This window comes from Ascidiella aspersa, chromosome 4, assembly GCF_963924565.1.
Source record: "Ascidiella aspersa chromosome 4, kaAscAspe10.2, whole genome shotgun sequence".
In the NCBI taxonomy this organism is placed as follows: domain Eukaryota; kingdom Metazoa; phylum Chordata; class Ascidiacea; order Phlebobranchia; family Ascidiidae; genus Ascidiella; species Ascidiella aspersa.
In genome coordinates this window covers 11182334-11209709 of record NC_139450.1, presented here as the reverse complement: position 1 = coordinate 11209709, position 27376 = coordinate 11182334, and the positions used below count along the sequence as shown (strand labels likewise).

Sequence of the window (27376 nt, the reverse complement as noted above, 5' to 3'; positions counted from 1 at the left end):
ACGACAGCAGTTTCCCTTTATTCTAAAACAAATCGGAAAAAACGAACTTAACCTCTAATACGTCAAATTTTCTTGTATTAATTTACTTTAATATACATCGATTAGCTGAAACCTACCAAAATGTTATAACGCGACACGTTCTACGTCATTGCGCCGCGTTAAAACCTAAGTAAGTATTGCGTGATGTCACACAGGGCTAATTAATGTAAGGGCGTGCGACGTGGAGTTGTATTCCTGGAAGCGACGACTTCGCAGCACCCGCTGCTCCTGTCTACGGGCTACTTACAGGAAATCGTGCAACTAAATTCTATTAGAAGGCCGCAGGAACTCGCCGAACACAAATCCTTGTCGCAATTCAGGAAATTCTGCTCGTGACGGGCAGAGTTTACTTTGACATTTTTGATCGGGCCACTTTAAACGCTTGATCGTTTGCAAAACGTTTCGCCAAGGGCAACAAGGAGTGATGATGTATGATGTTTGCGCAATCCTGGCAAGGCGATATAGTAAAGAGCGATGCCTTCCTTGCTGTGCACAGTTTAATTTCTCGCATTGAGAATGTGCACCACGCCATAAATCTAAGTGGCGATAATACAACTCGGGATAAAGAGCATATATGCGACGCAGTCAGCAACGATACGACCAAAGCTTCAGGAATCCAATAACAAAATACTCGTTTAACGCGGAAAACTATGTTATGCTTTCACCAATCGGTCACAATGGCACAGAAAAATTAAGTTAACTAAAATTTATGCTATACTCATTAGTAACAATTTAGGTCAGATTGTTTCGAGTTGTTTTACATAAAACAGCTCGTTAAGGCCCTCTAGCGGATTTATTATTTACTGTTTAGGTAAGAACAATACAAAAGACATGCAAGGAGTATCCAAATATTGTATGTATTAATTCTTACTGTACGTTTTGTCGCTTACCCAATAAATACATTGAGCATGAAAGACTGTTTTTTGTTGTTTGCACAAAAATGATATCCAAAATACTTTGTAAGTAACTTATGTCAACTGATAAAAAAACACAAGGTAAAACTACAACACACTCAACTACAAACATAAAGAAAATATATTACAGCGGAATGGACGGCAGAAAAATGAAAACGTCGTCTTTCTAATGGTAGTGTACATTTTTAAAAGGGAAATTAAGTTTGAAAATAATAACAAGTGAGCCAAGGCAGAACAAAATCAGAAAATATTTTTTCATGACAAGCCTGTCTCTAATTTGAGTCAAAATACTTGAGCTGCTCCAAACTAAAGCTACGATTCTGCGGCTTTGTGACGGTTATACGTGGTCTACCAGTGACACTACACAGAGTCAACAAAAACACTGGAAAGTAGTAAACAATTATTGAAGAACATATGTACAATTGCCCAATGGCACTTTGCACGTTCAAGAACATAAAAAACAGTAAAATCAAGATTTTGATTAAAGATGAAACTAAAACTGTGTTAAAATGTAGCCACATGTTGGGACAACATGTGAAATAAAGAGTTTCAGCAATATGAAAAGTGCACTACTCAAAAATGTCCAAAATCTCAAATAAATGTCATTGGATTTGTCTTAGATTACACCATGAGCTTGAGACCCCACTTCATCTGCAATGTGTTCACAGTATCCTCATAAGCACATCCAGCCCTTAAAACTTTGAAGGAAGCGCCATCTTCCATTATCCTGACAACAGTTGAGCCTTCTCTGGCATATTTTAGTTGCTTGTCCACATATTTCTTTCCAACCTCTCCGCCATCAACAACCGCGTCAAGCATGGGCCAAAGAGAACGAAAGTCTTCTGTGCAAAGTGACGTCTCTTCTCCACTGATGTTGGCAGACGTGAGAGCAAGTGGCTCTCTTAAACGGTTGGTCAAGCTCTTAACAAACTCATAGTCTGGCACTCTGACTCCAACCAAGGATGTCTTTGGATTGAGATTTGTGTTTAACCCTGGTCCTCTTTCAGTTACAATTGTCACTGGGCCGGGCAAGAGGTCATTCAGGAGTTGTTGCACAACGCTTGGAGATCTTGGTCGTGTTTCATCTTCGCCCAACTTATTGATAACTGAAGTGTACAAACCCTGAGGAAATCTGGTCCACTGGAATATGTCAAAGGATTCACCAACACAAATGGCAACTGGTTTCAGGGTGTTTCTCGCTTTCAGACTGTACAACTTCTCAACGGCTTCTGTACATTGTGCTAAGCAAGCAACTCCATAAACTGTGTCAGTTGGCAAGCCAACAATGCCACCCCGGTGAAGGATAGCAACCAGCTGCTCTATTGTGTTGGAATTGTCATGATCTGCACTCAGTTTGAAGAACTTTGTTTCCTTTGTAGATGAAATCTCCTTGTTGTTAGATGCTATTGTGGCCATCATTTTGCCTGAATAACAAAAAATAAAATTGAATAAAAGAGCAAATAAAGTTTATTAAGTATAAGTCCATATTTTATTATATTAATCCGTTTACCTGGTCTTGCAATTGTATGTGATATTGTAGTGCCTAAACCTTGTAATTTGGTCAGCAATAAGTATGTTTGCGATATCAGCAGTTTAGATTGTAATGTGGATACACCAATCATAAATCAGATAGTTGAAATGGATTTTTGCTAACCTATAAATCAGTATGCTTTTGTAGTAGTTATCTGCTTGGACACTTGCGTACACAATCACCCATTATTGATTATACATGGGAAACTGCCCTTCCGCAGAAGATCTTTGGCATGGAATAAAATTGGGTTAGGCCGCTAGCGTGGATCAAGTAATATTATTTATTATTATATTACCCCATATTTATTGGTTCTAAATTTTTGACAACTTGTTTTGTTACTTAAAAAAAAGGTAAGATTCTATACCAGTGCCCAGTGTAGCCTTATTAAGTATTACCAATGATATCCTTTTAAACCATTTAATGGCGCTGGTCTAGAATCCTACCACATTCATTTTGAACACTAACGAAATGAGTTGTCAAAGTTGAAATTGCATGGAATGCATAAATATTTTAAAAATAATATAATTATAACACTTGACCCACCCTCACGCTAACCCGCACCCTAACCCAAAGAATATGCGTTGTGGTATGCGGTATTATTTTGTTTTGTGTTTTGCATAACTTTTCACGTACATAAGTAAAAGAGCGCCCATTTTTTTAAGGTATTATTTTGACTGTTGATTTAAAAAGAATCCGGATGGCTTTTTTATGCTTGCACCAATAAGTAATTTAGCAGTGATCTGGGTATGTGATGGGGTTAGAGTTTACGTGTTGGTAGTATTAGATTTAATTTAAGAGTTTTGTATAATTTCAATGATTTTTTTTTCTGAAATCGATTTTTGCTGGGCAAATAGCATCACGAGGTGCCTATAAACTATTTAACTGGATTGCTTTTTTACGCTTGTACCTGTTTGCGATTGTTTGCAGATTTGAACTACTTTGGTGTAGGGGTTCACAATATAGCCTCTTCCCTTTAAAAATGTAATTGTATATAGATAAAAAAAAATTCGGAAAAACTTTTCACGTTAATAAAAGTTTGATACATGCAGGCTCAACACAATGCAACTTAGTAAGACGACAATTATGGAAAAGTTTGTTTCGTGCATTTCATATACATACTTCATACAAGGCTAACTTCTTGTTAAATTAAACGAGACCCTTTAAATGTGACTGAGTGTGACGAAATGAGACACGCGAAGATTTGCTGACGTAATATTACTCAGCAAACGTAATTATTATGAGGCAATAAAGGGCCATGTTTCCTTTTGCAAGTGTTACTGTTAGATGTATTTCGATAAGAAAAGTTAAGCCTGTGGTGATTTTAGCGCCAGAGTTTGTCTCTATTAGTTTACTTGATTAACGCTTTTCATCGTAGAAATGAAATTACTGTATAAAAGTAACAAAGAAGAACCTGTCTTGGAAAAAAAGAAAAATCGGGGTTTTAAAGCTCTCCCGCCAACTGTTCAAGATGTTAGAAAATCGATGCATGATGCTAATGCTAATTTATTGAATACTTTACGGAAGACGAAATCTAAAGAAACCCAGCACGAAAAATCTGATTCCAATTCTGAATCTGAAATGTTGGTCGAAAAGTATAGAACTCAACTACGAAAACACTTTCAGACCTCTGACATTTGCAGTTTCAGAGAGCTCCAACAGATACAACCCGTTGAATTTGTCACACCCGAACCCAGCAGAGGGAAGTCATATTGTGCCAATAACAGCATTATTCATGTCTACAGCAACACAAGGAACTCAAAGAGGCGTCAATTCCCAATTAAAGCACGATCATCCAAGAGCTTAAAAAACACGAAAAAGGTTTTACTTAAAAAGGGTAATACGCTAACAAACCAACCTTCAAAAGACGACGACCTTTGTCAAGAATGCAAGGGCACTTGTGGAAATAAGGTCGAAAACAAAAATGAGTTGACTTGCACAAAAAATCCACCAGTTTTCCATCATGAAGCACACCCTCAAAATCGCAAAACAATTGAAAGTTCGGGTACGATTAGCAGTTTTAAAAATGAAATATCAAACCCGAAAAATCTGTTAGAAAAACCTGCCAGCAGCGGTAAGAAAAACGTTTTCGCAGCAGTTGCAGACAAACTAGTGACGACCAAGGAAATGTTACAAGCGATAAAAAACAACGAATTGCAAACTCTCCGCGAAAAGGAACCGGTTATAACGGCGACAGGGCGAGAAAGTGAAGCACGTAGTTTCTCTTTAAAGCGGAAACTGTGTAAAGACGATAGTTTGAATTTAATCACACACTTTATGGCCGATGAACTGAAATCCTTTCACTCGTCCAGAAAAGGTAAACCCGAACAAGAAAAGCCAAAATATCCTGAAAACGAAGAAGTAGTAATTACTCTGCACAAAGAACGTCAAACAGGTGCGTGTACAAGAAAACATCTTTTTGAAGACGAAAAAGTGATTAGAAAGAAGCATAATACGCATAAACATATTTGATCGATGGTTTTAAAATTGGTAGCCTACTTACTATATATTTAAAATCAATAAATTTTGACCCATTACGTTCTTGCTGATATCCCCTAATAAATCGTCTTAGGACCTTATAATCACACATTTTTGGCAGTGTTGTAAATAAATCATTTTGAAATGACTAAGTCATATTCAAGTCACTTTTGAAACAACTTTAACCCAAGTCAAGTCATAGTTAAAGCAAGTCAATTCCTTGTAAAAACGTAAATGTTAAACTATTGAAATTGGTAAAATTGTCCGATTATGACCACTAACTCTAATAAAAATAACACAAAACTCGAAATGTAGCATGCAAATTGTGTTATGTGCAAAACTGGAGATAAATAAGCTTATTTTACAAAAAAATGCCGTATGAAAACATTTCTTTTCGACCCATGTAATTTTACGGACAGTCATTTTGCCCAAAAGTCTTAAGTCAAGCCAAGTCATTTGGAATCACTGACTCACTTAATTAAGTCATTCACTTAAGTCAATACATCACTGCCAATTGGTGTGAAACCGGCATCACGAAATATAGTGCCCGACAATGGACAAATTATTTTTAGTACGGATGAATAATGCTTTACAACCTTTAGAAATTGAAAATTATAGTGTTGTTTTAATTTTAGAAAATTCACTTAAATTTTTGGACGACTTTGGTTCAGTAAGAGAAAAAGCGGACAATCTGGCCAGCATAGAAGCTGGCGAAAACTCACAAGGCGCTCCCTTATTGACCACGGAATCCGAAGAAACCCAATCAATCGGTATTTTTATAATATAAACAAATAAACGTAATAAATCTTTAAACAGTTTCAGAGATAAATCATTTGCAATTTAACTTTGTTTTCAGGACCCACAAGAGGGCTGCCGTTAAAGACCACCCTGGCCATCGCCACCGCACTGTTTCTGGTCATCGTTGTGGTTGTTATCTATGCTGGTAAGTTGGCTTAGGCTGGTACCAAAATATTTTTTTTTAAATACTAAACATATGGATTGGTGAAACGTCAAGCTTTTTTAACCCTTCATTAAAGAGAAGGTATTAATAATTGTGTTACTTGGTTTTGCAGTGGTTCTGCATTTGCAGACCCAAGAGGCGATAGCTAGAATGCGAACAATGGCGAACATCGACAATTAGCGGAAAACCTCCGAATAACCAGTGGGGACTGAATGCCGAGAAGGACACGATACGTTGGATGATATGAATTTTGAACGACGGAAGTTTGTCTTTCTGTGCTTTAACTAGATTTCGCTTAAAAATGACACACAAGTGAATTCTGCTTCGGTAAATGTACTACGAAATCCGTTGGGAACCATAAATTACAACGGCAGTGTCGAATGCTAGAAATGAGACTATTAAATATCTACAAAATCACATTTTACTCGGCTTAACTGCTATGTCAATTTGAACAAAGAGCTTCAAACTAAAGGTTCATAAGGCTGAAAAAAACATTAGGTAACAAAACACTGGTTCAGTAGCGAGTGTAACGCAATGATAAAACATCATTTTTAAGGCGATAAAAATTTGGGTTCAACAGAGAATTATGCAACACAGTCAAAATTACCTAACAAAAAATAATAATATATAGATAGAAAAAGGAGAAATAGGTGAACTTTTGTGTCTCAACTGTACGGGTTGGTATTTGATCACAGATCATATGCTGCTACACTCTGTTGAAGATATTCTTTGTAAAGCACCTCCTGAAAAAAAAAAAAAAAAACAGTAATTATATAGTCTTTCCCTTGTATATCATATATTTATTTTACGTTATTATGGTTAATGCCTCTTAACGATAAATTTGGCAAAACAAAACAACTAAAGCAAAATTGAGAGTCAAGATTATTATACGCACAACCTGTGAGCTAAGGCAGGCACTTATGAATACAAACAGGGACTTTTCAATTCGTGTCTTCGGTAAACCCTCGTCAGCTCCTGTTATAAATTTACCGATTGCTAGAAAAATGCGACAGAAAACCATCTGGCGGTACAGGGAAGGCAAACGAGCCAATTGACGTCTTACTTAGTCAGTCGTCGGCATTAACAAACCTTGCGTTGCTTGACGTGCGTCTGGACAAACTTTCGGTCTTCCAATAGCGATCGCTTGCGCTTGCGTGACATGGTGGGCAACGAGGAGGCAACTATACGCGCGCTCACGAACAGTGTGATGGCAAGCAGCAAAAGAAACGCGACGAAGTGCCAGTAATAATCATCTGGGATCATCGACACCACCGACGACACCGGGCTCTGTTGGTAAAAATTAAATCGTGTCTGGCTTGATCAACTACAAACCTTGTCCGTTTTGCGGCTCGTTATTAACCCTTAGGCTTTTTTGTATGGCAGTGATAATCGAGGATGATCAGCAGCCGAGTAGTGGTAGACCCTGGATGGACCTACTTAACCAGGCCGATTTACAGTTAACCAGGTCGAAATACAGGCGATTCAGGTTTTCTTAAAATTGTGATATGTTTATCACACTTGAGTAATAAATCACCTTTTTAACAGTTACATGATCTGTTTGCAAATAACCTATTGTGCCTGACTTCAAAACCTTTAGATCTCGGGCCAGTTCAAATAGCGTTTGCTGAAACGGGCAACCGAACATACTTTTGTTTTTTATTTTCGTCTAACTCGACTGCTAATTCGACTTACAGTGTATTGCTTTAAAGTTTCGGTTGCAGATTCTCCAATAACTGCAATGATTTTTTTGTCTGGAATGCTGTCAACAAGAAGGTTGCTTAGAAAAGCAAGCGGCAGTGCAAGCGATGCGATGCCAAAGAAAAGCCCTTTCACTCTGGCTTTCAGATTCAAGGAACTAGCTTCGCTATAAAAACAAAATTTGCGAACAGTAACATTTTTGCTTTAATGTATATCTATAACAATAATGAAAAATATACATACTCATCTTCAACAATAATTTTGTCTATTTTGTTGGCAATTTCTGTGCAGTCCTTTTCCAGAGTATTCAAGGTGTTCTGGATAGTGGAGTTGATAGTTTTTTCGATTTCCTTACATACCTGAAGTAACAAGGTTGTATGTATGTAAGTAACACTCAATGCTTTAACATATTAATAAAATAAACTTGATATTACCTCCTCAATTTGATTTGTGCATGGGCTTTTCTTCCCTATTGTTGGCACATAAATAGTGGGCATGTCAAACCCTGTCCTATTTAAGTTTTGGCGCTTGCAGAGCTCTTGAACAATTTGCATCATTACTCTCTACAAAAAAGGAGATTTAAATGCAAATTAGTTAAGCTACAAAATATAAAGCATGAGCTTTCTTACTTGTCTGTCATTTTCCTGGCCAGCTTCATCAGCTTTGCTGAGATAAAACTTCATGATGTCAGCATTGTTTTCACTTAGATGTTCAACAATATTTAGAGTCCTTTTGCAGAGAGCTTGCCTGGAGAAACATGTGGCCATGTATAGTTCAATTGAAAGCCAGAATTTTTGCAATACAACAGGCAAGTACACTTTTAAACAAGAGCAGAAAATTTGTAGCTTACATAATACTTGACACAATACATGTACAACTGTAACTTTCAAGTGACACAAGAAATTATGTTAACTTATTTTGAATACTGGTTTAGATTAATTGTAGAAATGGAAATGTAAGATAACTTTTTAACTGTATATGGCATATATGGTGTATGATGCAAGGTAGTAAGCAGTGTAAAAGCTTTCACTGGAATAAATATTTAATATATTCATGACGGGAGTAAAAAGCGTTGCAATAGCATGAAAAATTCAATTTATTAATATAATTACAATTAAATGCTTACCCAATGGGATCGAAAAAAACAAATATTAAATCGGCAATCTGTTCACCGATCCAAAGTATTGCCTTGTTCACATCAAATGGATATTTCATGTCACCATCAACAAGACCAGGTGTGTCAATGAACATCACTAGGTTAAACTTCTTCTGTTTTGAAGTAGTGATTTCTGTTCCAATGTAATCCATGACACCTAAATGGAATGTAACAAAATTTATTAAAAAAGAATAGTATTTGGAATATAGTTGTATTAAAACAACACAAGTTTCCAATAAAGTTTTCAAAGGGTAGTATACTGACAAGAAATCCGTTTTAGTTATTGCACCCAGATTGGAAACTTTGGATTTTGCAGCTTAAAATTGCGTGGCTGTAATAACAAGTTTGCGAGGCTGCAATAATTTTATTTGTAAAATTTGCTCAGCTAAAAATGGAGTACTATACTGAAATCTGTTAGTTTTGTTCAGTTAAGCGGTTTTTCGCGGCTGGCGGCATTTTATGTTGATTTTACATAAAATGCGCGGCTACTGTGGTCAAGCGGCAAACAGGCCTTACTTTCCAACCAGGTATTGCACTAAATACTGTAAAAAGTAGTTAATAGGCCTAAATAAAACTCAAATCTTACCGCCTATTTCTTGCAAAGGCTGTAAATGAGGGTACAAATGCATTGTAGCATTACCCTAAACGAGAAAAACACATTAAAAATTATGTTTTTAATAGACTTGTTTTTGTTTAATGAATAACAACAGGACTTACAGTTAACGATTCGCGTTTCTTTCCACTCGTTACTATTGTGAAGCCTTGAGTTTCAATCGCTACACCTGTTCTTTGAACATGTTCTTCAATATACCTGTAATTGGGGAATCAAAACATAAAAAAGCTTTAAAAACAATTCTATTTACCTTAGGAGTATAATTTGAAAACATACCAGTTAATAAATGTACTTTTTCCTGCAGAATGATTGCCGATCAACAATACTGTTATTTTTTTTCTTGGAGCAAGCAGATGAATGTCAATATCTTCAGCAATTGAAATTAGACCTAAAATACATAAGTATTAATAGGGAAAGAATAAATATGACGATGACATAACTGTAGCTTTTTAATATAACTATAGCTTTTTAACAAGTTAATGTGTTAAAGCTTTTACCTTTTTTATCTTCAGTGTAAAGTTCGTGGCATTCACGTAAGATCCTTTCATTAACCGAGTACATTTTTTCATTGGCTTTGGATTTCATTGAAGCCATTTTTGCTGATAAAACTAAACTTAAATAAATATGTCAGAATTGCACTAAAATCTAAACAACTGTACAACGAAATAAAATATATAATTAACCAAGTTCTTTTAAACTTCTCCACAGTGTGTTTTGTCCTTAAGTCAGTGGTAATCTTTTAAAAGCAAATAAAACCTTGAACTATACTTGTTCCAGTTTTCCCACGTAACAAAATTTAGTTTCGGTTCCGCTGAGTTGATTTCACCAAGTTTTCAAACACCGCGTAATGTAACACGTCACGATTTATGCTAAATTTGGCCGCAAGTTACCAAATTTTAATACCTAGGTTGTAACTTCACAGAATTTTCGTAAAAAAAACAAAAAGTGTCAGTTTTAGATTTTTGCATATTGGATCATTAAATGTAGAATAGGCCTATTTTATTGAATTGGAAGTTGGAACTCGTATTAAATCTAAGTTTCGTGACGCATTGAAAATAAGCAGCTCAAAAGTAGGTACCGGTATCTAAAAAAATAAAAAGCAATGTTTTATTCAAAAAATATTCACGTTCTTCATAAAATTTCGAACATCGAATTACTTGACTATGTGAAACATGAGTTGTGACGTCATGCTGGAGTGAACCACTTTTTTGACAGGTTCGGCTTCGGTTAAGGTTCAGGTTCTTTTAAAATGTTTGCGTCAGTTTCGGTTCGGCTTAAAATGTTACAAAAAACAATTTAGGTTCGGTAACGGTTAAAAAAATGACCCCAAACCGTTTTTTTAGTTTTTGTTGCTACAAATGCAAAAAAACGTAGCAAAAGGATCAACGAAGAACCACAAAACAATATGCCACAGGCCACAGGCTGGAAAAATTAAAGCGTAGCTAGGGCTAGGCCGCATCTCGCCAGTGGGTCGAAGTTCGATGATCGTCGCTACACCATCAAGCAGTGGTAGAAGTAAGGACTGTCCAGAGTCCCGGTAAAATGCTTTATTGTTGTCGCAACGGCTTTCCCGTAAAATAATTTTTGAAGGTAGGCTAAGCAGTGACCCGTAAATAAATGCTATTTTTACAATGCCATCACGTCTTCTCCTCGAATGAATTTAAAGTACCGGTAATTAAGCCATCAGAACTTTGCATATTTGTGCACCACATCAAACAATAACCTCTGGTGTCGCAAGGTTACTTGTTTTAGACAACCTGTTACGACATAACTTTGTGACGCCATCTCTGGCAGTATTCTTGCGTTTCGATAAAAATAATTTTCGACTTTCGGCTAGAAAATTATTTTACATTCACCGCTGCCATAAAGACTTAGGAAAGAAGGCAGGGGCGTTTGGGAGTGAACCTCATATAGTTATTTCCAAACTAATAAGTAACATATATGGCTTTTTTCGAGGAATTTGCAAATAAAAAAAACACTGATTGCAACTAAACTCCAAACCTGTAGCCAGTAAAAGCAGACCAAAAAAACCTATAGTGCAATATAGGCTATTGAAAAATATCGCAACGTTTCTTACTGTTAAAAGGAGTTCAACTGAAGTGTGCGACGTTATACGAACACTATTTATCAAAAATAATAGGGCCTCCAGGACGAATAACAGAAGGCCATTTTTAGCAGCTTAAACAAAAGTCAGATTGCTAAAATTTTGCGTAATAAAGCAGCTGGAGTCGAACCGGAACCGAACCGGAACTTTATGAACCGGTTTTGGGTCATTTTTTTCCGAACCGTAACCAAACCTGCACCGTTTTTTGTAAGATTTTAAGGAGCCGAACAGAAACTGAACCGAATGATTTAAAAGACCTTGAACCTTAACCGAACCCGAACCTGTAAACAAAAGCGGTTCACTCCACCATGACGTCACAACGTGTAATTTACAGAGTTAAGTTACGCCATGTTCGAAATTTTATGTAAAAAATTTGAATATTGATTAAAGAAAAAGTTTATTTTTAGTTTTTAGATATTTCAATAATGAGTTGCTGTTTTTTTAACACGTCACGTAACTTAGCTTAAACGACACACAATTCAAAGATTATTTTCTATACATTTATTCACCCACATTTTTAGATTTAACGCAACTTATATGGTATCCGAACCGGAACATTATGAACCGGTTTTGAAATAACAATGGTCAATCCGGAACTGAACCGGAACTTTTAAATTGTTTGAAACCGAAACCGGAACTGAACCGGATTCCAAAAAAATCCTTGAACCCGAACCGAACCTGAAAAGTCAAACGGTTCGACTCCCTGTAATAAAACCAATCTTCAATTAAACAAGGAACACACGCTTAAACACAAACAAGTTTCAACTAAAGGCAGAAATTAAATTGGGCTAATTTTGATACGCCCTATAAACCGGCGTTGAAGTTTTTTAAGGGAAATATCATTTTCTGATTTAACCTGAATCAAAATCCCTGAAATTAAAAAAATTCCGATTAAGATCTTGTCCGATTTAGCTTAAATCGGAAAATAATTTTGTCAGTTAATTTGTTCGATTTAACTGTTGTCTTATTTAACTTAAGACAAAATAACACTCCGATTTTAGCTAATTATTGGACAAAAATTGTGTCCGTATGAGCATATTATTTTTTATACGAACGGTGCCCAGCAATGCTTTATGTCATGTAGGGCTATCGAAACTTCTCAAGCCAACTACGGTATATTAAAATTATGCTGGTTAAAAACTTCTAAAACCTATACAACAAAAAATAGTGGCTCCTTATAAAAATGGTAATAACTCATACCGGTACCTTTTTTGACTGCACCATTTGCCTCCGAGTTATTATTTTGTATTCTGTTTCTTTTAGTACGGTACTATCCCAGAAACTACCTAAAATATTTTTATATAATCCCAACATCTTCCCTGATAAGTATAGCCCCTGCTGATTACAAAAGTACTACACCTTCTTCACTATGTTGACATCAAATAAAGTAGTAATACTATATTAAAATCCAACTGCCGTCCCTGGATATCTTCTTGTGAACTCTCAGGTATTTGTAAACCCAATGTTAGGAAACACTGCCATAAAAACAATAAATCATTACCGGTAGCCGAGTACAGCACCTCATCACAAAAAACCAAATTGTAGATAACAAAACATAGTTTTTTAGATGGGTATGCCCTATTTTGTTCAGCACTTTGACTAATTGACTGAAAATCCCTAACCTTCGCCTGACTTAAAACACAATAGCCTACAAGCACGAACTAACACCTATCAGCTACGTTGGGGTTGAACGGTCTCCGACATTACTGTTTTGATTGTTACTATTCCTAAATGACTAACTCTGTGTAGGCCTACGCTTTGACTGCTTGAAGCAAAAATAGAGAAAGTCATAGCGTGTTAATACGCATATCCTGTAGTAATGTTAGTTTATTAACTACAGAGTGACACGTTATTGTGCTCCGCATAAAATATAAATGTTGAACGTGCGACACGTTTTAACGCAGAACTACGAAGTATAGGCAACCTACGGCCCGCCACCTCTTTAACAAACTGGGCAGGAAGCCGATTCTTACATTTTTTTGGGTTGATTTAGTTACATAAATATAACTTTTTTTGTTTCTTGCAAAATTTGATTTTAAGAAAAAGTTTTTTTAGCCTAAAGTTGACAAGCGTAGCTTAGAACTATAAACAATGAACTGGTTCGCCAAACTAAAAGTGTATACTTTTTATTACGGTCTGCAGGAATTTATTGTGTATTTAACTACGCCTCTATTCAAATTCTATCGCACACTTATCAATTAACGATTAAATTTATCGCATTTTTAAAGTATTTTCATTACACCTTTTTATTGTGACCATGGATGTTGACTCAAGTTTTAAATAAAACTATTTAAATTTTTGTTGCGCTTTGGTCGAACATTTTAAGTAATTTACCCTAATCCTAGTATATCCCCTAATTAGTAGCTGGAATAATAAAAAAACTACCAGTTTTAGAAACATAATTGTTCGGGCTGTATAATAAATCAAGATTTATTACAGCGCGCTAAGGCCCATATTAGTTTGTTATTCAACCCTAGAAAAAGGTTGCCCACCCCTTTCAGATTCTGCCATTCCACCCTAAAAATCTACAGCAGTGGTTCTCAACCGGGGTGCCGCGGCACTCCAGGATGCCTTTTATAACGCTCAAAGGTGCCAAGATATATTTCAAATTTCTTAGGATTCCAATTTTCGCTCAATTGGTAAGCTTCTTGATACAATTTTTTGTGTACGATAAAGTGACAAAAATTAAAAAGTTTTTTTCAACCCAGTTGCACAGGTAATGTGCTGTTTCAATCTCGTTTAATGTAATAACGCTACAGTTAACGACTCAGCAAAAATACGTGAAAGGGTGCCGCGAACTATTTATAATTTCTGCAGGGTGCCGCAAGCCGAAAAAGGTTGAGAAACACTCATGTACAGAGTGCGGCCTAAGCAACCTTACAAGAGTCCGAAGTACGACTCCGCAGTAAAAATTTAGGAGTATAATAAAATCGGGGTTTATTGTAACGTGATCAATACTTTTTATGCCAGTGAGGTAATATAATTAAAGCTTTGAAACAATATACCGAAAGCCATTGCAGACTCTTTACCGAATCTGTCGATCAATGATGTAAGCAGGGCAGACTAGAAAAACAAATAGCCTGCAGTGAGGTTCGAACTCACGACCTCCAGTCAAGCCGGGACCGTCGCTCTACCAACTGAGCTATGCAGGCTCAGAAGGGAACGAGTCGAGAAACAACCATAAGCCAATGCTTGCTCAATCTGTTAGTACAAGCAACTTCAATTGAGCAACTCCTTTATAAAAAAACATAAACTATAAGCTTTGAAACAAGGGTGAAATAAATAATTTTGTCTTTAAATAAATAAACCCAAGTAAATGAAATTTTCGCGTTTCGTCATGCAGATGCAACACGACAACAAAAAAACTAGGAAAAGGTTTTTAACTAAACTTTAAAATATCTTTAGTTTTGTTTTTAATTTCAACTTGAAACAAAACATACAATATGGTTAAATAGTAATATATTTTCTTGACTGCCTCCTATAAGCGTACGCTACTTTTTGGCAATGCAAAGTTTTACAAGGTCACCGTGATTAATTGTTAGATGAACTTCAATTAGAGACCGGGCAACATTGCGCGAAAAGCACTTCGCGCGAGTCATGAAACGCAAAAGTTGTACGCAATAAAACAAAAATAAAAAGCGTTAACGCAACAGTCATGCGTACGCACGAAAAAAATGCAGATTGTAACATAAAGAAATATATTTCAACTAAGCACAGAGTTGGATGGCTGCGAAAACGTATTCAGCAGCGACTGTAATGCATTCCCTAAAACCAGTGATTCTCAAACTTTGTGGTGCTGTACACCAGTGTGCCGCAAAACTTTGTAATTTTGATAAATTTTAGGCACACAAACAAACATGTGAAACCTAATGCACACTTTCCGTTATAAAACTGGTGACATTTTATAAAAAGTAATATTTTTTAATTTCTTTGTGTACCACATGCCCATAAAGTTTAAGAACTGTTGTCTTACAACCTCGTGCTAAGTAATATTAGATCGCTGAAGTAAGACAAAATTTCAAACCATTTCCGTTGCTTTCAGCAAAAACACTGCCTAATGCAAAAAAACATACAAAGAAATAACATGTAACCCTAAATACTAAGAAATGTCTATAGATTTAATATTAAATATATTCTCAGAAATGGTCAAAATGTGACCAATATTCTTGAGTCATTAAGCAAGGTCAATAAATTTTGCCGAACCATGTGTTGTGCTGTTGTCATTGTTATTGTATGGAATCATTTTAGGCACTTTTCAAAATACACACTGCCAACATATCCACCCCGCATTGACCTGTTTACATTTTGTTCAAATTGTCTCTTATTTGTGCTCAGCACTTCGGCCGCTTCTTTGTTCAAAGGATCTTCAGGGTTCGGTTCCTAAACAAAACAAACAATTTTTTGCAATTTTGCTACTCAAAACAAAAGTACTATGACAATTTATCACTTCAAGTGGTGAACGATATAAGTACAAGAGTTCATTTAATACAGATGCAAATGATTTAACATTTTTATTTTACTGCTGATTCATGAGTTGGCAGGATGACTACTCAACCAACATCTAGTTTCACTTTGTTTGTTGCTAATTAACAAAAAATAGCATTGTACTGCTTAATGTTAAAAATACTACAAGATACACTATTAGATGCGCAGACTGGTTAGCTGAAGGTTTAGGTACCGCATACTCAACTATTCACAACAGGTAGTACACTATTTTTAACGTTATATCTAATATATCAACATAAGATCTAGCTACCTTTATAAAACTTTTTTCGAAAGCCATAAACTTGAGTTGCCATAAACGTATTATAATGACACTTTAGATACAAATCTAAAAACCAACTCACTAGGAATAAGTATTGGATGCCGTAGATCACAGCGTTGATCGTAAGAACCGGTTTCCAGTCTTCTCTTAAAATATTTAGACAAACGTTTCCTTCAAGGTCAATGTTAGGATGATAAACCATGGTCTCACATTTAACCTTTGGTGCTTCATGTGGGTAGCTCAAACCAACCTTATATCAAAACAGGTTTGTCAAACAGAAAGCTTTGTTACATGTACAAATTATAGATGAGAAAAGTGAAAATGTGTAATTTGCTGAGAAGCTTCTTTTTTAACACTCACTTATAATATAACATATTATAAAATTATTATTGTTTTCAAAAAGGAACTCTAATATGGAATTTTGTGAAGACATACCTTGAAAGAAAATGTAAATTTTCCACCTCTATAATAGCCTTCATCAGGTGTAATTATTAATTTAAAATTGAGCAGGTCATTAGCATCAGGAAATTGTGTCACACATGTTTTCGGTAGTTGTAGGTCATTGAGATCTAAAGAATACTTTGTGTAATATATGTGTAATATATGGATTTTAAGTTAAATCACTGCAGTCAACAGTGGGGTATACACAAGTAACTATGTTTAAATTATAACCTTTTGTTAATCTAAGTTGAGCAGCCGTCGCTTTTCTTTTTCCACCTGGGGCAGTTCCTTCCTCTTTTTTCTGTTGCTTCAGTGAAAACAACTTAATCATTTTATTTTTGACCAGTGACACTTTAAGTTTTCAGTTCACTGACAAGTTTTCTATTGGTTAAATTTGCGACTTAGTCAAATCTAAAAGTTTTAAAATAAAACACTTATTGAAGTATAACACCAAACGTTGACATCTCTGTTTTTAACAAATCATATTATTTTTATTATGATGTGGAAATAGGAATCGATAACCCACCTAAACAAATCGGGTTTTTAAATAAAATATTGGCGCTGGTCTAGAATTCTTCCACATTTTCGTCCGGGGGTTTCTATAGCTAACAATACATTGGTTAGGGTTGGTCAAATAATATTATTATATTTATTCTTTCATATTTATACCTTCCTTGCGATTTAAACTTCGACAACTCGTTTCGTTAATGTTAGAATAAATGTGGTGGAATTCTAGACCAGAGCCAGAATGTAAAAAAAAAAAAATTAGCCTTATTATTAGAGTCCACATGACGCGAAGCACAAACTAATCTACTTTTCTTTGTACATAATTATTCCTCTAACTGAACAGGTTACAGGTAGTCCTATTCTGCATACGTCCCACCCGTGTGTTACTCCCAATTATTTATGGACGCCAGTAGTCCTATTCTGCATACGTCCCACCCGTGTGTTACTCCCAATTATTTATGGACGCCATTTTTTTTCTTGTTTTGTCTTGCTAATCGGTTCTGTCATAACTACATTACAATAATATCAAGTTTCCTTGCTATACCGGATACAAGTAGTGTTCATATTGAAAAAAAAACACGTAAAATCAGTAAACCGTTTATTATAAAAGTTGGAAACGCCAAAATATACGACAGAACTACGCGATGATGACCGCCTATTGTTCCTTTGTTGTTTTCAGCTACAGTCCTGCAAAATAAATGGTCGACAAGTTTAGTTTCCCTACCACTTACCGATGACACCAGTTTCAACGGAAAGACAATCAACATTGTGCAGCATAGACGCAGCAGCCAGATGTAGTGAAATGGGGTGTACTGTCCGACAGTTGTTCGGGTTGTTTTTCGAGTCGCAAGAAGATAAGCTTTTGATGCGCTGGGAAGGGAAATTTATGCTGCATATGAGAATACGACGATCAAATCATTGTCACCAAGGTTGTAAAGTCGGGATCCATCGATTTGTAACAAGTTTAAAACAGGCTTTTCAGGCCAGTCTGATTTTAAGAGTTACGAACGCTTCAGGGTGCAAGAATAAAGAAATTTAGTGGAAAATTTTGTGGAACAGTTTACAGGATCTTCGTGCGGTGTGAAAGTGTCGCACCATCAACGACGTACAATATAAACGGATAAACTTTCGTCTTTTTTATCTTTGGTTTTTTTCATATAACTATGAACGAGAAAGTAACACAGCGTCAACCAGAGCGAAGGCGACGAGAGACTTGTTGAGTGGAAACGTGTGTAATTTGCTCTAGTAGTTCTTGTTGCCGTTCCATCTTCTATTTACGCCACGCCCACGCCCACGGCCTCTTCCGCGACCACGCCCATAACCGCTGCTGCTGTTACCGAAATTTCCGCTTTCTAAAAAAGGGGTTAATAATAAATCAAAAAAGTAAGCAACATGTGTCCGCAGTCTGCACGACAAGGGCGATTAATTTTAGACTTGAAAAGGTTAAAATTTACACGGTAGGTCAAAATTGTTTACAAAATTCTAAAAAATCGGTACGAAATTAACAAAAACTGCTAAACGCGTTTTGAAATTATTGTTTAGTTTAAATTTTATGCACACTTAGATATAAATTACATCCAACAACATTTTTTTGAATTGATAATGAAAACTTTCACGAAGAAAGTTTCGGCCTTATAACCTGGAAAAGGGGTACGTTTTAATGTTAGCTTGGCACGTTTTTAATGTTAGCAATTTTGATTATCAAGATTATAGTAATGGTGTCAATTGGTTTCGGATCGGAAAGGCATTCTTAAAATATCGGGTATGGGAGTTGGAATCAAGTAAAGACCTCTTATTAGAAGATATATATTCTTAACGATAGATTGTTTAGCAAGCAAGGTTTCTTCAAAGGCTCATTGTAATTTGCAAATACGGCAAATATGCAATAAAATAATCCTTGTTAACTCTAAGACTAGGTAAACATTCGGGGCTTTCCGAATTGGATGGCGTATATAACAATTTGTTTAATTAATTTAGAATTTAAATTACAGCATTCCAGTTTTACGAAATTATATCAATTTAGTTTTCTCTAATTAGATAAGAATTCTTAAAGACTAAACTATAAACTAGATTTACTTTTAAATATATTCCTGTAAAAAAATATTCTCTAATAATCTAAATAGCAAATTTTTATCATAGCTTATGCATTTCAGACTGTAAAAACGGCCATTGATTACTTTTCGTATTTAGCTGTAAACGACTAAACCGAATGCTTCTGAAAACCCTGTTAAAACTAAAACACAATTGACGTTTTCTCATTCGCAAGCTTCTAACACTACTGTCGGTGAACCAAGTACACCTTTTGCAAGCTTATCAGTTAAAAGCATAAATTATATTGTAACAAAGACATGCAACCAGGCAAGGTTGTGTCCCCAACTTACGACTAATGTTGGAGCTGTATTTTCCGCCAGGAGCTTTGTAGATCGATCGGTCGGATTTCTTTTTCAAGTCGGAGTCGTCGCCGCCAATGCTGCTGCGTTTCTTCGCCCTAAAGTTCCACGTCAGTTTACACGAGACTCAACGATGATAGGCATTAGGAACGTAGCATTTTACTAATATTCAAGTCAGATAGTTTTCGCTTCGCCAGGGTTTGCTCATCGAAGCCATGACTTCGGCCTTTAAAAGTAACCTAGCAAGGTTTAGCAGCCGAATTAGTCGGTCGAGTTCGAATAAATTTGAGTAAACCTCGCAAAGTTGCTTTTGAGCAGCCTTTAGCCACGCCACAAATCAGCCGGCTCTTTATATCATCATTCTTGACAAGTACATTTTCTTAGTTCAACATTTCTACTTACTTTCCATCTTCAGTCTTCGTAGCCTGAAAAAACGTAGTATGGTGTGAAAAGATATTCATAAAAATATTTGTTGTTAGCTTTGACTAACGTAATATACGACTGATGATATTTATTTCATAAACGCACGAAAGTCAACTGAGTTACAGCTAATCAAAGCGCATTATTAAAATGAAAAACATTGACTAACCGAAGCTGCTGCAGCAGGTTTCTTCCAAGATACTTGTACAGTGGCTTTATATGCTGGTGGGTTGTGAAACAAATCCTACAATAAAAACAAAACAAAACAAGAGTTTATGTATGCATAGAAGTCACGTTTTGATTTCGGTAGGTTTCCTGGAATATTCCCTATTTTAGTTAATTTCGTGTATCCAACAAAATGTTGTTTCCCTTAACTTCCATTACGTTTGAACAGACAAACAAGGGGTCGTCAAATTACAGTCCTTCACTTAACAATGTTTCGTCATGATTCATATTCACTTTTTACAGACTTGGCCTGAGCCCGCCTATTACCTTAATAAGAACATTGATATTGTTGCAGGTTTTCAGCGCTACAATTTTGATTTGGTTTTCAGGAATTGTTCTCAGTTCATTTGGAGTCTTTCCTTCAAGAGAAGCTTTCAGTTGCTTGATATAAACTTGCAATCCACGGGCAAAGTATTGCAACCTTCAAAAAAATAGATATATATTTTCCGGTGTGGTACATTGTTTAAAAAGCAAGTGTAAAGGTTTGAGTAACCTCTATATTTTAACCAAATGCACAGCACAGAGGGTTAAATCATTAAATGTGTTGTAAAAGTGTCCACTCACAAAATGTTTTGAACTGTCTACAGTTCGACTTTTGTAAGGACTAGTTAATACTTTTTGTTTAGTCTACCAGTACATTAAAAAACATGACGTGAGTTAGTAAAAATGTGCTTTATTAATTGGACAATATTATAGTTATTTATCAGAAAACATTTAAAATAAATTCCAAATACAAGAAAATAAACATTTTTATTATTTAAATGGATGACTCTTTTATTTAAGGCATATCATTTGATACAATATAATAGCAATATTTACCGAATCCTAAAATCTTTTAGACATTCTGCAGCATCTTCAGCAGTAAAAAAATCTGCCTTGTATTTTCCAAGTTGGTGGAATGCATACATGAGGCACTCGACATACGAAAACTGAAGTTTGGGATTTGCTGTTGTTCCACTGCTTTCTATATCTTCTGGTGGTAGTGGCATATATTTCTAAAAAAGAAACCGCTTTTCAAATGTATAACTCAATTATGCATTTACTCAAGACCACAAAAAAGTTGATCATAAGGTGAGAATTCTGATCAAAATAACTGCAATCTTTCCTACCAGCAATGTTTCAAACAGTGGTTGAATGCTTTCTAAAACTTCATTTCCATTTCCAACAAAAGTAGAAAGTTCTGACAACTGCTTTAAGATTTCCAGTTTGTGATCTTTCTTGGGTGCCTGAAACAAAAAAGTAAAGTAACGAGAACAGTTTTTTCTAAATGAAAGATGACTGTACTGAAAAGTGTTAGGTGCTGAGAATTATCTGTTCAAATGGAATACTTCTAACATAAATAATTTATGTACCGAAGAATTATAAAAATGGAAAAAAAATTATCTTGCTACATTATGATATACACTTTACTTTTCATAACGTTTCTTAAATTGTATATGCTGGTAACACTTTTTACACTGAAAATATGCTATACATACATGTTTATAAAAAGGTAATTAGGTACACACAGTCAAGGAAAATCTGTGCGCAAACTACAGACAAATGCCTGACATTATAAGCCCTGTGTAAGTATGTTACTTTTGACAAACATAGTCAACAAAAATAGGTGAAAGTCTGACAGAGGAAAAAGCTGTTTGCTATATACCTGTGACCCATTCTCAGCAACATTTGCAGTATCCGAATTAGACAGCGAAGGAAGAATTTTCTGGCATAAAAAGTTGACAAATCTGGTGGCGTGGACATTGCGCGAGCAAAGGGGTAGGGCCATGCCCACACACTGACTAATCCTGTTGACAGCATCCATATTGGTGACTTGAAAATCTTGCTCTAAATTCATTTGCTCCGCTATTATGTTGACCAGCTGCTGCCTGCCCTGGATGGTTTGCAAGTGGTGCAGTGTTGATAAGCCCTGTAAGATTCACATAACGAGTTTCATACCAAGCGTGAATAAAATTTGCATTTAAGTAGTTAAAATGGGCAAAACATTACGCAAACAAATTCTAAGTACATACTGATCTTATAAGGGTCATAAATTTTTTAGAAAATCCACATGCGCCATAAGCTGCAGTTTTGGATGTTAACTCAACATCTTAAAATAAAGTTTCAACCATACTGGAATTTTTTCATACTACATCATCATAACATAAAAAAAACACTATAAAAAAAACACTATTAAACAATATAAATTTCCTAAACCTGCATTAATTGTTGAAATTCGTCGCCTGTGACATCTTCCATTATTTTCTTGGCCTCGGCTAGGACATATTCTTCAGTTTCTTTGTTCATCTGGGATTCTGTGGCTGACTTTAGACAGGAGCACAAATACTGGATTGCTTTTTCACGCACTTCTTCATCACCACTGAGAATTTGAGATATGACACCTGTAAGCGTTCCTTAAAAAATAAAAATAAATGTTTATTTAGATATACATAGACTTGCTAATATATAACATAACAATACAAAACTTGAACAACATATTTTTTAACATCAGATATTTCAGCGTTTATTGTGCTTTGGTTTAAAACAAAAATAAATACTAAAGAGTTACAGACCACATAATGTATATTAACCTATGAAGTGTACCAACATTTTGCAAAAAAAGACTTACCTTTTGCATCTATAGCAAACAATCCATTGAGAGATATGTTGACCATGCTTACTTCACCAGAGTCTTCGGAAGCAAGAAGCTGCACTAGCACATCGGCAAGCCTTGACAAGTTCTGTTTGTCAGCTTTGCACAGGTTTGGAATTTGCTTTATGGCAGCTTTGCGAATCTGCAGTAAAGTAATATTCAAATAAGGGATGTCCTTTACTGAAAATTTTATTTCGATACCAATCCAATATCATGGATATGGAAAGCCAAAGCCGCAAAAATACCACTTTATGGAATTTAATGATAAGTTTTTATTAGGTAACTGTGCATTCTAACGGTATAATGTTGATTCACATATCAAATTTTTAAATGAAATAGCAACATTGCATTTCAGTTAGCAACTTACGATTCAAATACTTGGCGATTTACTTCTCTACTTTGGGTCCGCGGGTCGGAAATCCGTAAACTAGATGTTTTACATGCTCTATTTCAGTGGTTCTTAACTTTTTGAGACACGACCCCCTTTTACAATTTTAACCAAACTCGCGCCACACCTTGTTTCAAAATAAAAAAACAGCAGCACAGCAGCAATTTATTTCCAGGTAAGTTGCATCAATGCTTAGGATGTAACTGTTTTTAACCTAGCCTAACCTAGGGTTGCCATATTTTGAAACGCGGAATTTCTGACTAATTTACCGCGGTTGCAGTGGCCAACTCCAGATCAGGGACCTTAAAAAAAACCCGGAAACCATGTTGAAAGTTATGTCAAAACATGACTTATTTTTTATATGAAAAAATGCCTTTGTATATAGTTTAAGTTGCCCAAATTTTTATTTTCGATGGTGCGATGTGACGCGCACTATGGCTGATCTGATTTCAACAAAACGGGTTAGACATAGATTTCGCGCTTTTCATTTACATAATTTTACAAAGTTATCAGAACTGATGTGCGATTTTAAATTCGCGCTACCTTTGTATGAAACTGAGATATATGTGGCTGGGTTGTAAACTAAACATTCTGCTTCCCATTCAAATTCTACCATTTCTGAAGCATGGATATTTGGATATTCTGATTGTATTTCACTTGTGGATTTAAATTTTCTCTTAGAAGTAAATTGAAGATCTTAACAAACTCAGCTCGAATTTTTAAAAGAGATCATGTTTTATAGCAATTCGGCTACTAAACAGCAGCTTGGCCAGATAAAAATTTTGTGTGTAGCTAAAATTAGACTTCAACTCTAAGAGTTTCCACAGTAGGTTTAGCGGTAGGCAAATGATGTTTACCTGCAACTCCATATTCACTCAAAAGAAAAATATAAAATCTTGTTGTTTAGGCTAGTTTGTTTTGCCAACATTTAACTTACAGTACAAACATAAAAAAACATGCTAGGTAAAAGTTTCTAACTGAGCATAATAAAACAGAACGCAATATGCAAAAACTCTTCGCAAAAAAGCGAAAAACAAAATGATTAGATAGCAATAAATTTGGTAGTGTGTGACGTAACAATGAACAGTATTTTTAAACAATGAGCAGTATAAGCACTTCTCAATTACTCTGTGAATATTTGAGCTATTTATTAAACACTACAAAAAATTAAACAAGTTTTGGTATTAACAAATATCATTTTTAATCGCATGCGTGCGTGCAGCACACACCATGTATTCCTAAATGGCCGATCAGAGCGGGTAACTTAATCACGTGATTAATGCGTTAGCATAAAGTTTTTTGTGGAATCATCTCCTCACAAAATGAAAATACTAACCTTAAAATCAACAGGAATGTTCTAAATAACAGAAAAACAACTAATGTGTGATAACTCCATGTTGTTCGTTCAAATATCACTTCACCTTAAAGTTTAGTCATAATTCATACAGATTTTGTTAATTTTTTGCGCCCCCTAGTTTAAGAACCACTGCTCTATTTATTTACAACGTAAGATATTACATTTCAAATGTTGCCATTACAATTGTGATATTATCATGCAAATGTTGCAACTAATATCGTTAGTTGGATGTTACATTCAAAATGTTGCTAAGATCCATACAATGCTGTTGAATTCGCAAAGTAGCCATTCCGTTCTAAGTATTGCCAATACAATTGTTAACTAGACATTTCATTCTACATGTTGTTAAAATCCTAAACATGCTTTGTCATTTGTCATGTTGCTGTTTGATTTGCAAAGTAGCCATTCCATTTAAAAGTTTCCATTAAATTCGTCAACTAGGCGTTAAAATCACCTGCTGTACGTTGTAAAGTTAAATTTGTTGTCTTATTAGTTGTGGTTTCAAAAGCTATTTTACTATAACATGTCTGAAAGTTGTAAATAAAATTTGTTTAGGTAATCACAAATAAGATATGTGAATTACAAAGTGGATTGCATAGTAGTCATTACAATCACAAAGTAGCTTTGTAAAATAGAAAGTAGAGAAGAAAATCGCCAGTATTTCAATCATAAGTTGCTAAATGAAATGCAATGTTTCTATTTCGTTTAAAAATTTGATATGTGAATCAACGTTATACCGTTAGAGTGCATGTTTACCTAATGAAAACTTCTCATTGAAATCCATAAAGTTGTATTTTTGTGGCTTTGGCTTTCCATACAGCTATGCCAAAATAATCTTGAAAATAAAATTATGTAATATCAAAGTGTTCAAAGGCTATTTGATAGAGCAATAAGGAGTTACATTTCCTCTAAGGGATTACCACACTATTTTTTGATGAAGTACTGTATATTGCTTTAGCAGTAAATTGGGCGCTGGTCTAGAATCCTACCACAACGTTAAAATAATTATTAAGCAATGCATAATATGTGGGTTAGGGTGTCGGTTAGTGTTTGGGTGTGGGTAGGTCAAGTAATATTGTTTAACACTATTACTGGACTCACCCAAACACTGACCGGCACCCTAACCCAAATAATGTTCAGTGTGGTAGGATTCTAGACAAGCGCCGTAAATTGTTTTATAATTTTTAAAGTACATATATAGACTGTAGTGCAAACTTCGAGGTTTGGTACATATACCATCCATGAACAATGCTAATTATAACCATATTTAACCAGCATAATTTTGAACCACTGCTGGCTTTTAAAACACACAGTCAGATAAAACTAAACATTTCAATTAGTGTACCTCAACATCTTCATCTTCACACAAGTCCAGCAATGCATTTATGGCTGCCTCTGCATGATCTGGAAAGTGCTTGAAGAAACGCGAAATAAATTGAGCTGCCAAACGTTTAGTTGACGTGTTTCCACTCGTTCCATTCATAATAGTTTGATAGGCCTCGGGATGCTGCATAATACAGACGTATTACCTTGTAATCAACCAATTTACTTACACGACGTTAATATTAAAATATAACAACTAATATTACCTTGTTCGCATTTTCCTTAGCATCTGCAAGAACCCCGAAACTTTTGTAAAGTTGCTCAACATCCACAGCCATGGCAAAATCGTTTTTAAAATAAGTAAAAGCGAAATTTAGTGTGGTATATTTCTATTTAGCCTTTCGCAAACCAGCAAAGCGAGTCTCGATTTAGCGTGCGAAGCGTTTGTTTAAACTGCATGAGCGGAATGAAAGTCGTTTAGATCTTAAACTTCTACCAAACTTTCATTGTTAAATTTATATAGTTTCTTAGATTCTAAATGTTAATTTATAACAATTTGCAGTGAAGCACTAGCATAGATTTACCACATACTTTACTTTAGCGGGAGCTCACTAAAAATTTTCATAGGTTCTATTTTTAGAAGAATTTTTATCTCATGACAGTTGCTCCAATGATACATTGGTCGCTCAGCAGAATGTTTTATTTCCAAGTAGTTTAGTGTTCACTTTACTCGGATTTTTAATCTAATTTCTTAAAAACCATATGCGTTTTATTGTTTTTTTAATTTGCCAAGAAATGTATTCTTATTAACACCAATGACATATCATTTTTAAGTTTACATTGCGTTAAGCACTTATATCTAATATCCATGGTATATTTTGTCGCCGTTAAACAGATATGATCGGATAAATAACAGTGGCGTAGCCAGTTGCAAAGCTTTGGAAAAACATTATTTAACAAACTAGCAATAGTATTTAGGTTGGTACACCGCCTATGGATACATAAAAAGATAGCATATGCTGATAGCCAACTATAATAATTAAATTACTTGACACGGAAGCCGCTCCCTCACATGGGTAAATTATTTACTTTACGAGTACAATATAAAATTTTGGAGAGCCATGGCCCCTCCGTGACCTGGCTTAGAGCTACGCCTATGCTAGAGAAGTTAGAAATTCAATTTCTATTCTAGTAGACTGGATAATACAAGTTAAATATCTTCAGATTTAACATGCTTTAAGCCTTTACCAAAACAAATCGAAATTCCAACGTAAAATGATGTGCTTTATACGTATTGTAAAGTTACTAAACTTTAAATCAAGTTGCTAAACTTAATCAAACATTTAATCCCTATTTCTTTGTTGTTTGTACACAATTCTCGGCGCTGGTCTAGAATCCTACCACAGTTATGAAATCAAGACACAAAATTTGAGTTAG

The 27376-nt window shown here is 35.2% G+C and overlaps 4 protein-coding genes and 1 non-coding gene across 5 annotated transcripts; all 5 read right to left on the bottom strand.

Annotated features, from left to right (window-relative positions):
* Window positions 1–502: 502 nt before the first annotated feature.
* On the bottom strand, window positions 503–2632 carry LOC146147810 (threonylcarbamoyl-AMP synthase-like). Its single transcript, XM_083387563.1, has 2 exons — window positions 2464–2632; window positions 503–2377 (listed from the first exon to the last, which is right to left on the bottom strand). The coding sequence occupies exons 1-2, from the start codon at window positions 2573–2575 to the stop codon at window positions 1575–1577; spliced, it is 915 nt and encodes a 304-aa protein (XP_083243689.1). The 5' UTR covers window positions 2576–2632; the 3' UTR covers window positions 503–1574.
* Window positions 2633–6223: 3591 nt separating this feature from the next.
* Window positions 6224–10036, bottom strand: LOC146147809 (uncharacterized). Its single transcript, XM_083387414.1, has 11 exons — window positions 9885–10036; window positions 9664–9775; window positions 9492–9585; window positions 9361–9415; window positions 8745–8931; window positions 8248–8365; window positions 8053–8181; window positions 7862–7977; window positions 7613–7784; window positions 7010–7207; window positions 6224–6663 (listed from the first exon to the last, which is right to left on the bottom strand). Exons 1-11 carry the CDS (start codon window positions 9979–9981, stop codon window positions 6610–6612), a joined length of 1332 nt encoding a protein of 443 aa, XP_083243540.1. The 5' UTR covers window positions 9982–10036; the 3' UTR covers window positions 6224–6609.
* Window positions 10037–14568: 4532 nt separating this feature from the next.
* Window positions 14569–14643, bottom strand: Trnaq-uug (transfer RNA glutamine (anticodon UUG)). Its single transcript has one exon. It is a non-coding gene; the product is annotated as a tRNA-Gln (tRNA).
* A 244-nt stretch (window positions 14644–14887) lies between these two features.
* On the bottom strand, window positions 14888–17104 carry LOC146147807 (NEDD8-conjugating enzyme Ubc12-like). The gene is made up of 4 exons (XM_083387186.1): window positions 16929–17104; window positions 16692–16825; window positions 16339–16506; window positions 14888–15871 (listed from the first exon to the last, which is right to left on the bottom strand). Exons 1-4 carry the CDS (start codon window positions 17026–17028, stop codon window positions 15731–15733), a joined length of 543 nt encoding a protein of 180 aa, XP_083243312.1. The 5' UTR covers window positions 17029–17104; the 3' UTR covers window positions 14888–15730.
* Window positions 17105–17785: 681 nt separating this feature from the next.
* LOC146147806 (apoptosis inhibitor 5-like) lies at window positions 17786–26381 on the bottom strand. The gene is made up of 12 exons (XM_083386728.1): window positions 26206–26381; window positions 25962–26123; window positions 22848–23013; window positions 22436–22632; window positions 21885–22148; window positions 21349–21465; window positions 21059–21234; window positions 20507–20660; window positions 20184–20258; window positions 19997–20019; window positions 19586–19692; window positions 17786–18556 (listed from the first exon to the last, which is right to left on the bottom strand). Exons 1-12 carry the CDS (start codon window positions 26275–26277, stop codon window positions 18447–18449), a joined length of 1623 nt encoding a protein of 540 aa, XP_083242854.1. The 5' UTR covers window positions 26278–26381; the 3' UTR covers window positions 17786–18446.
* Window positions 26382–27376: the final 995 nt, after the last annotated feature.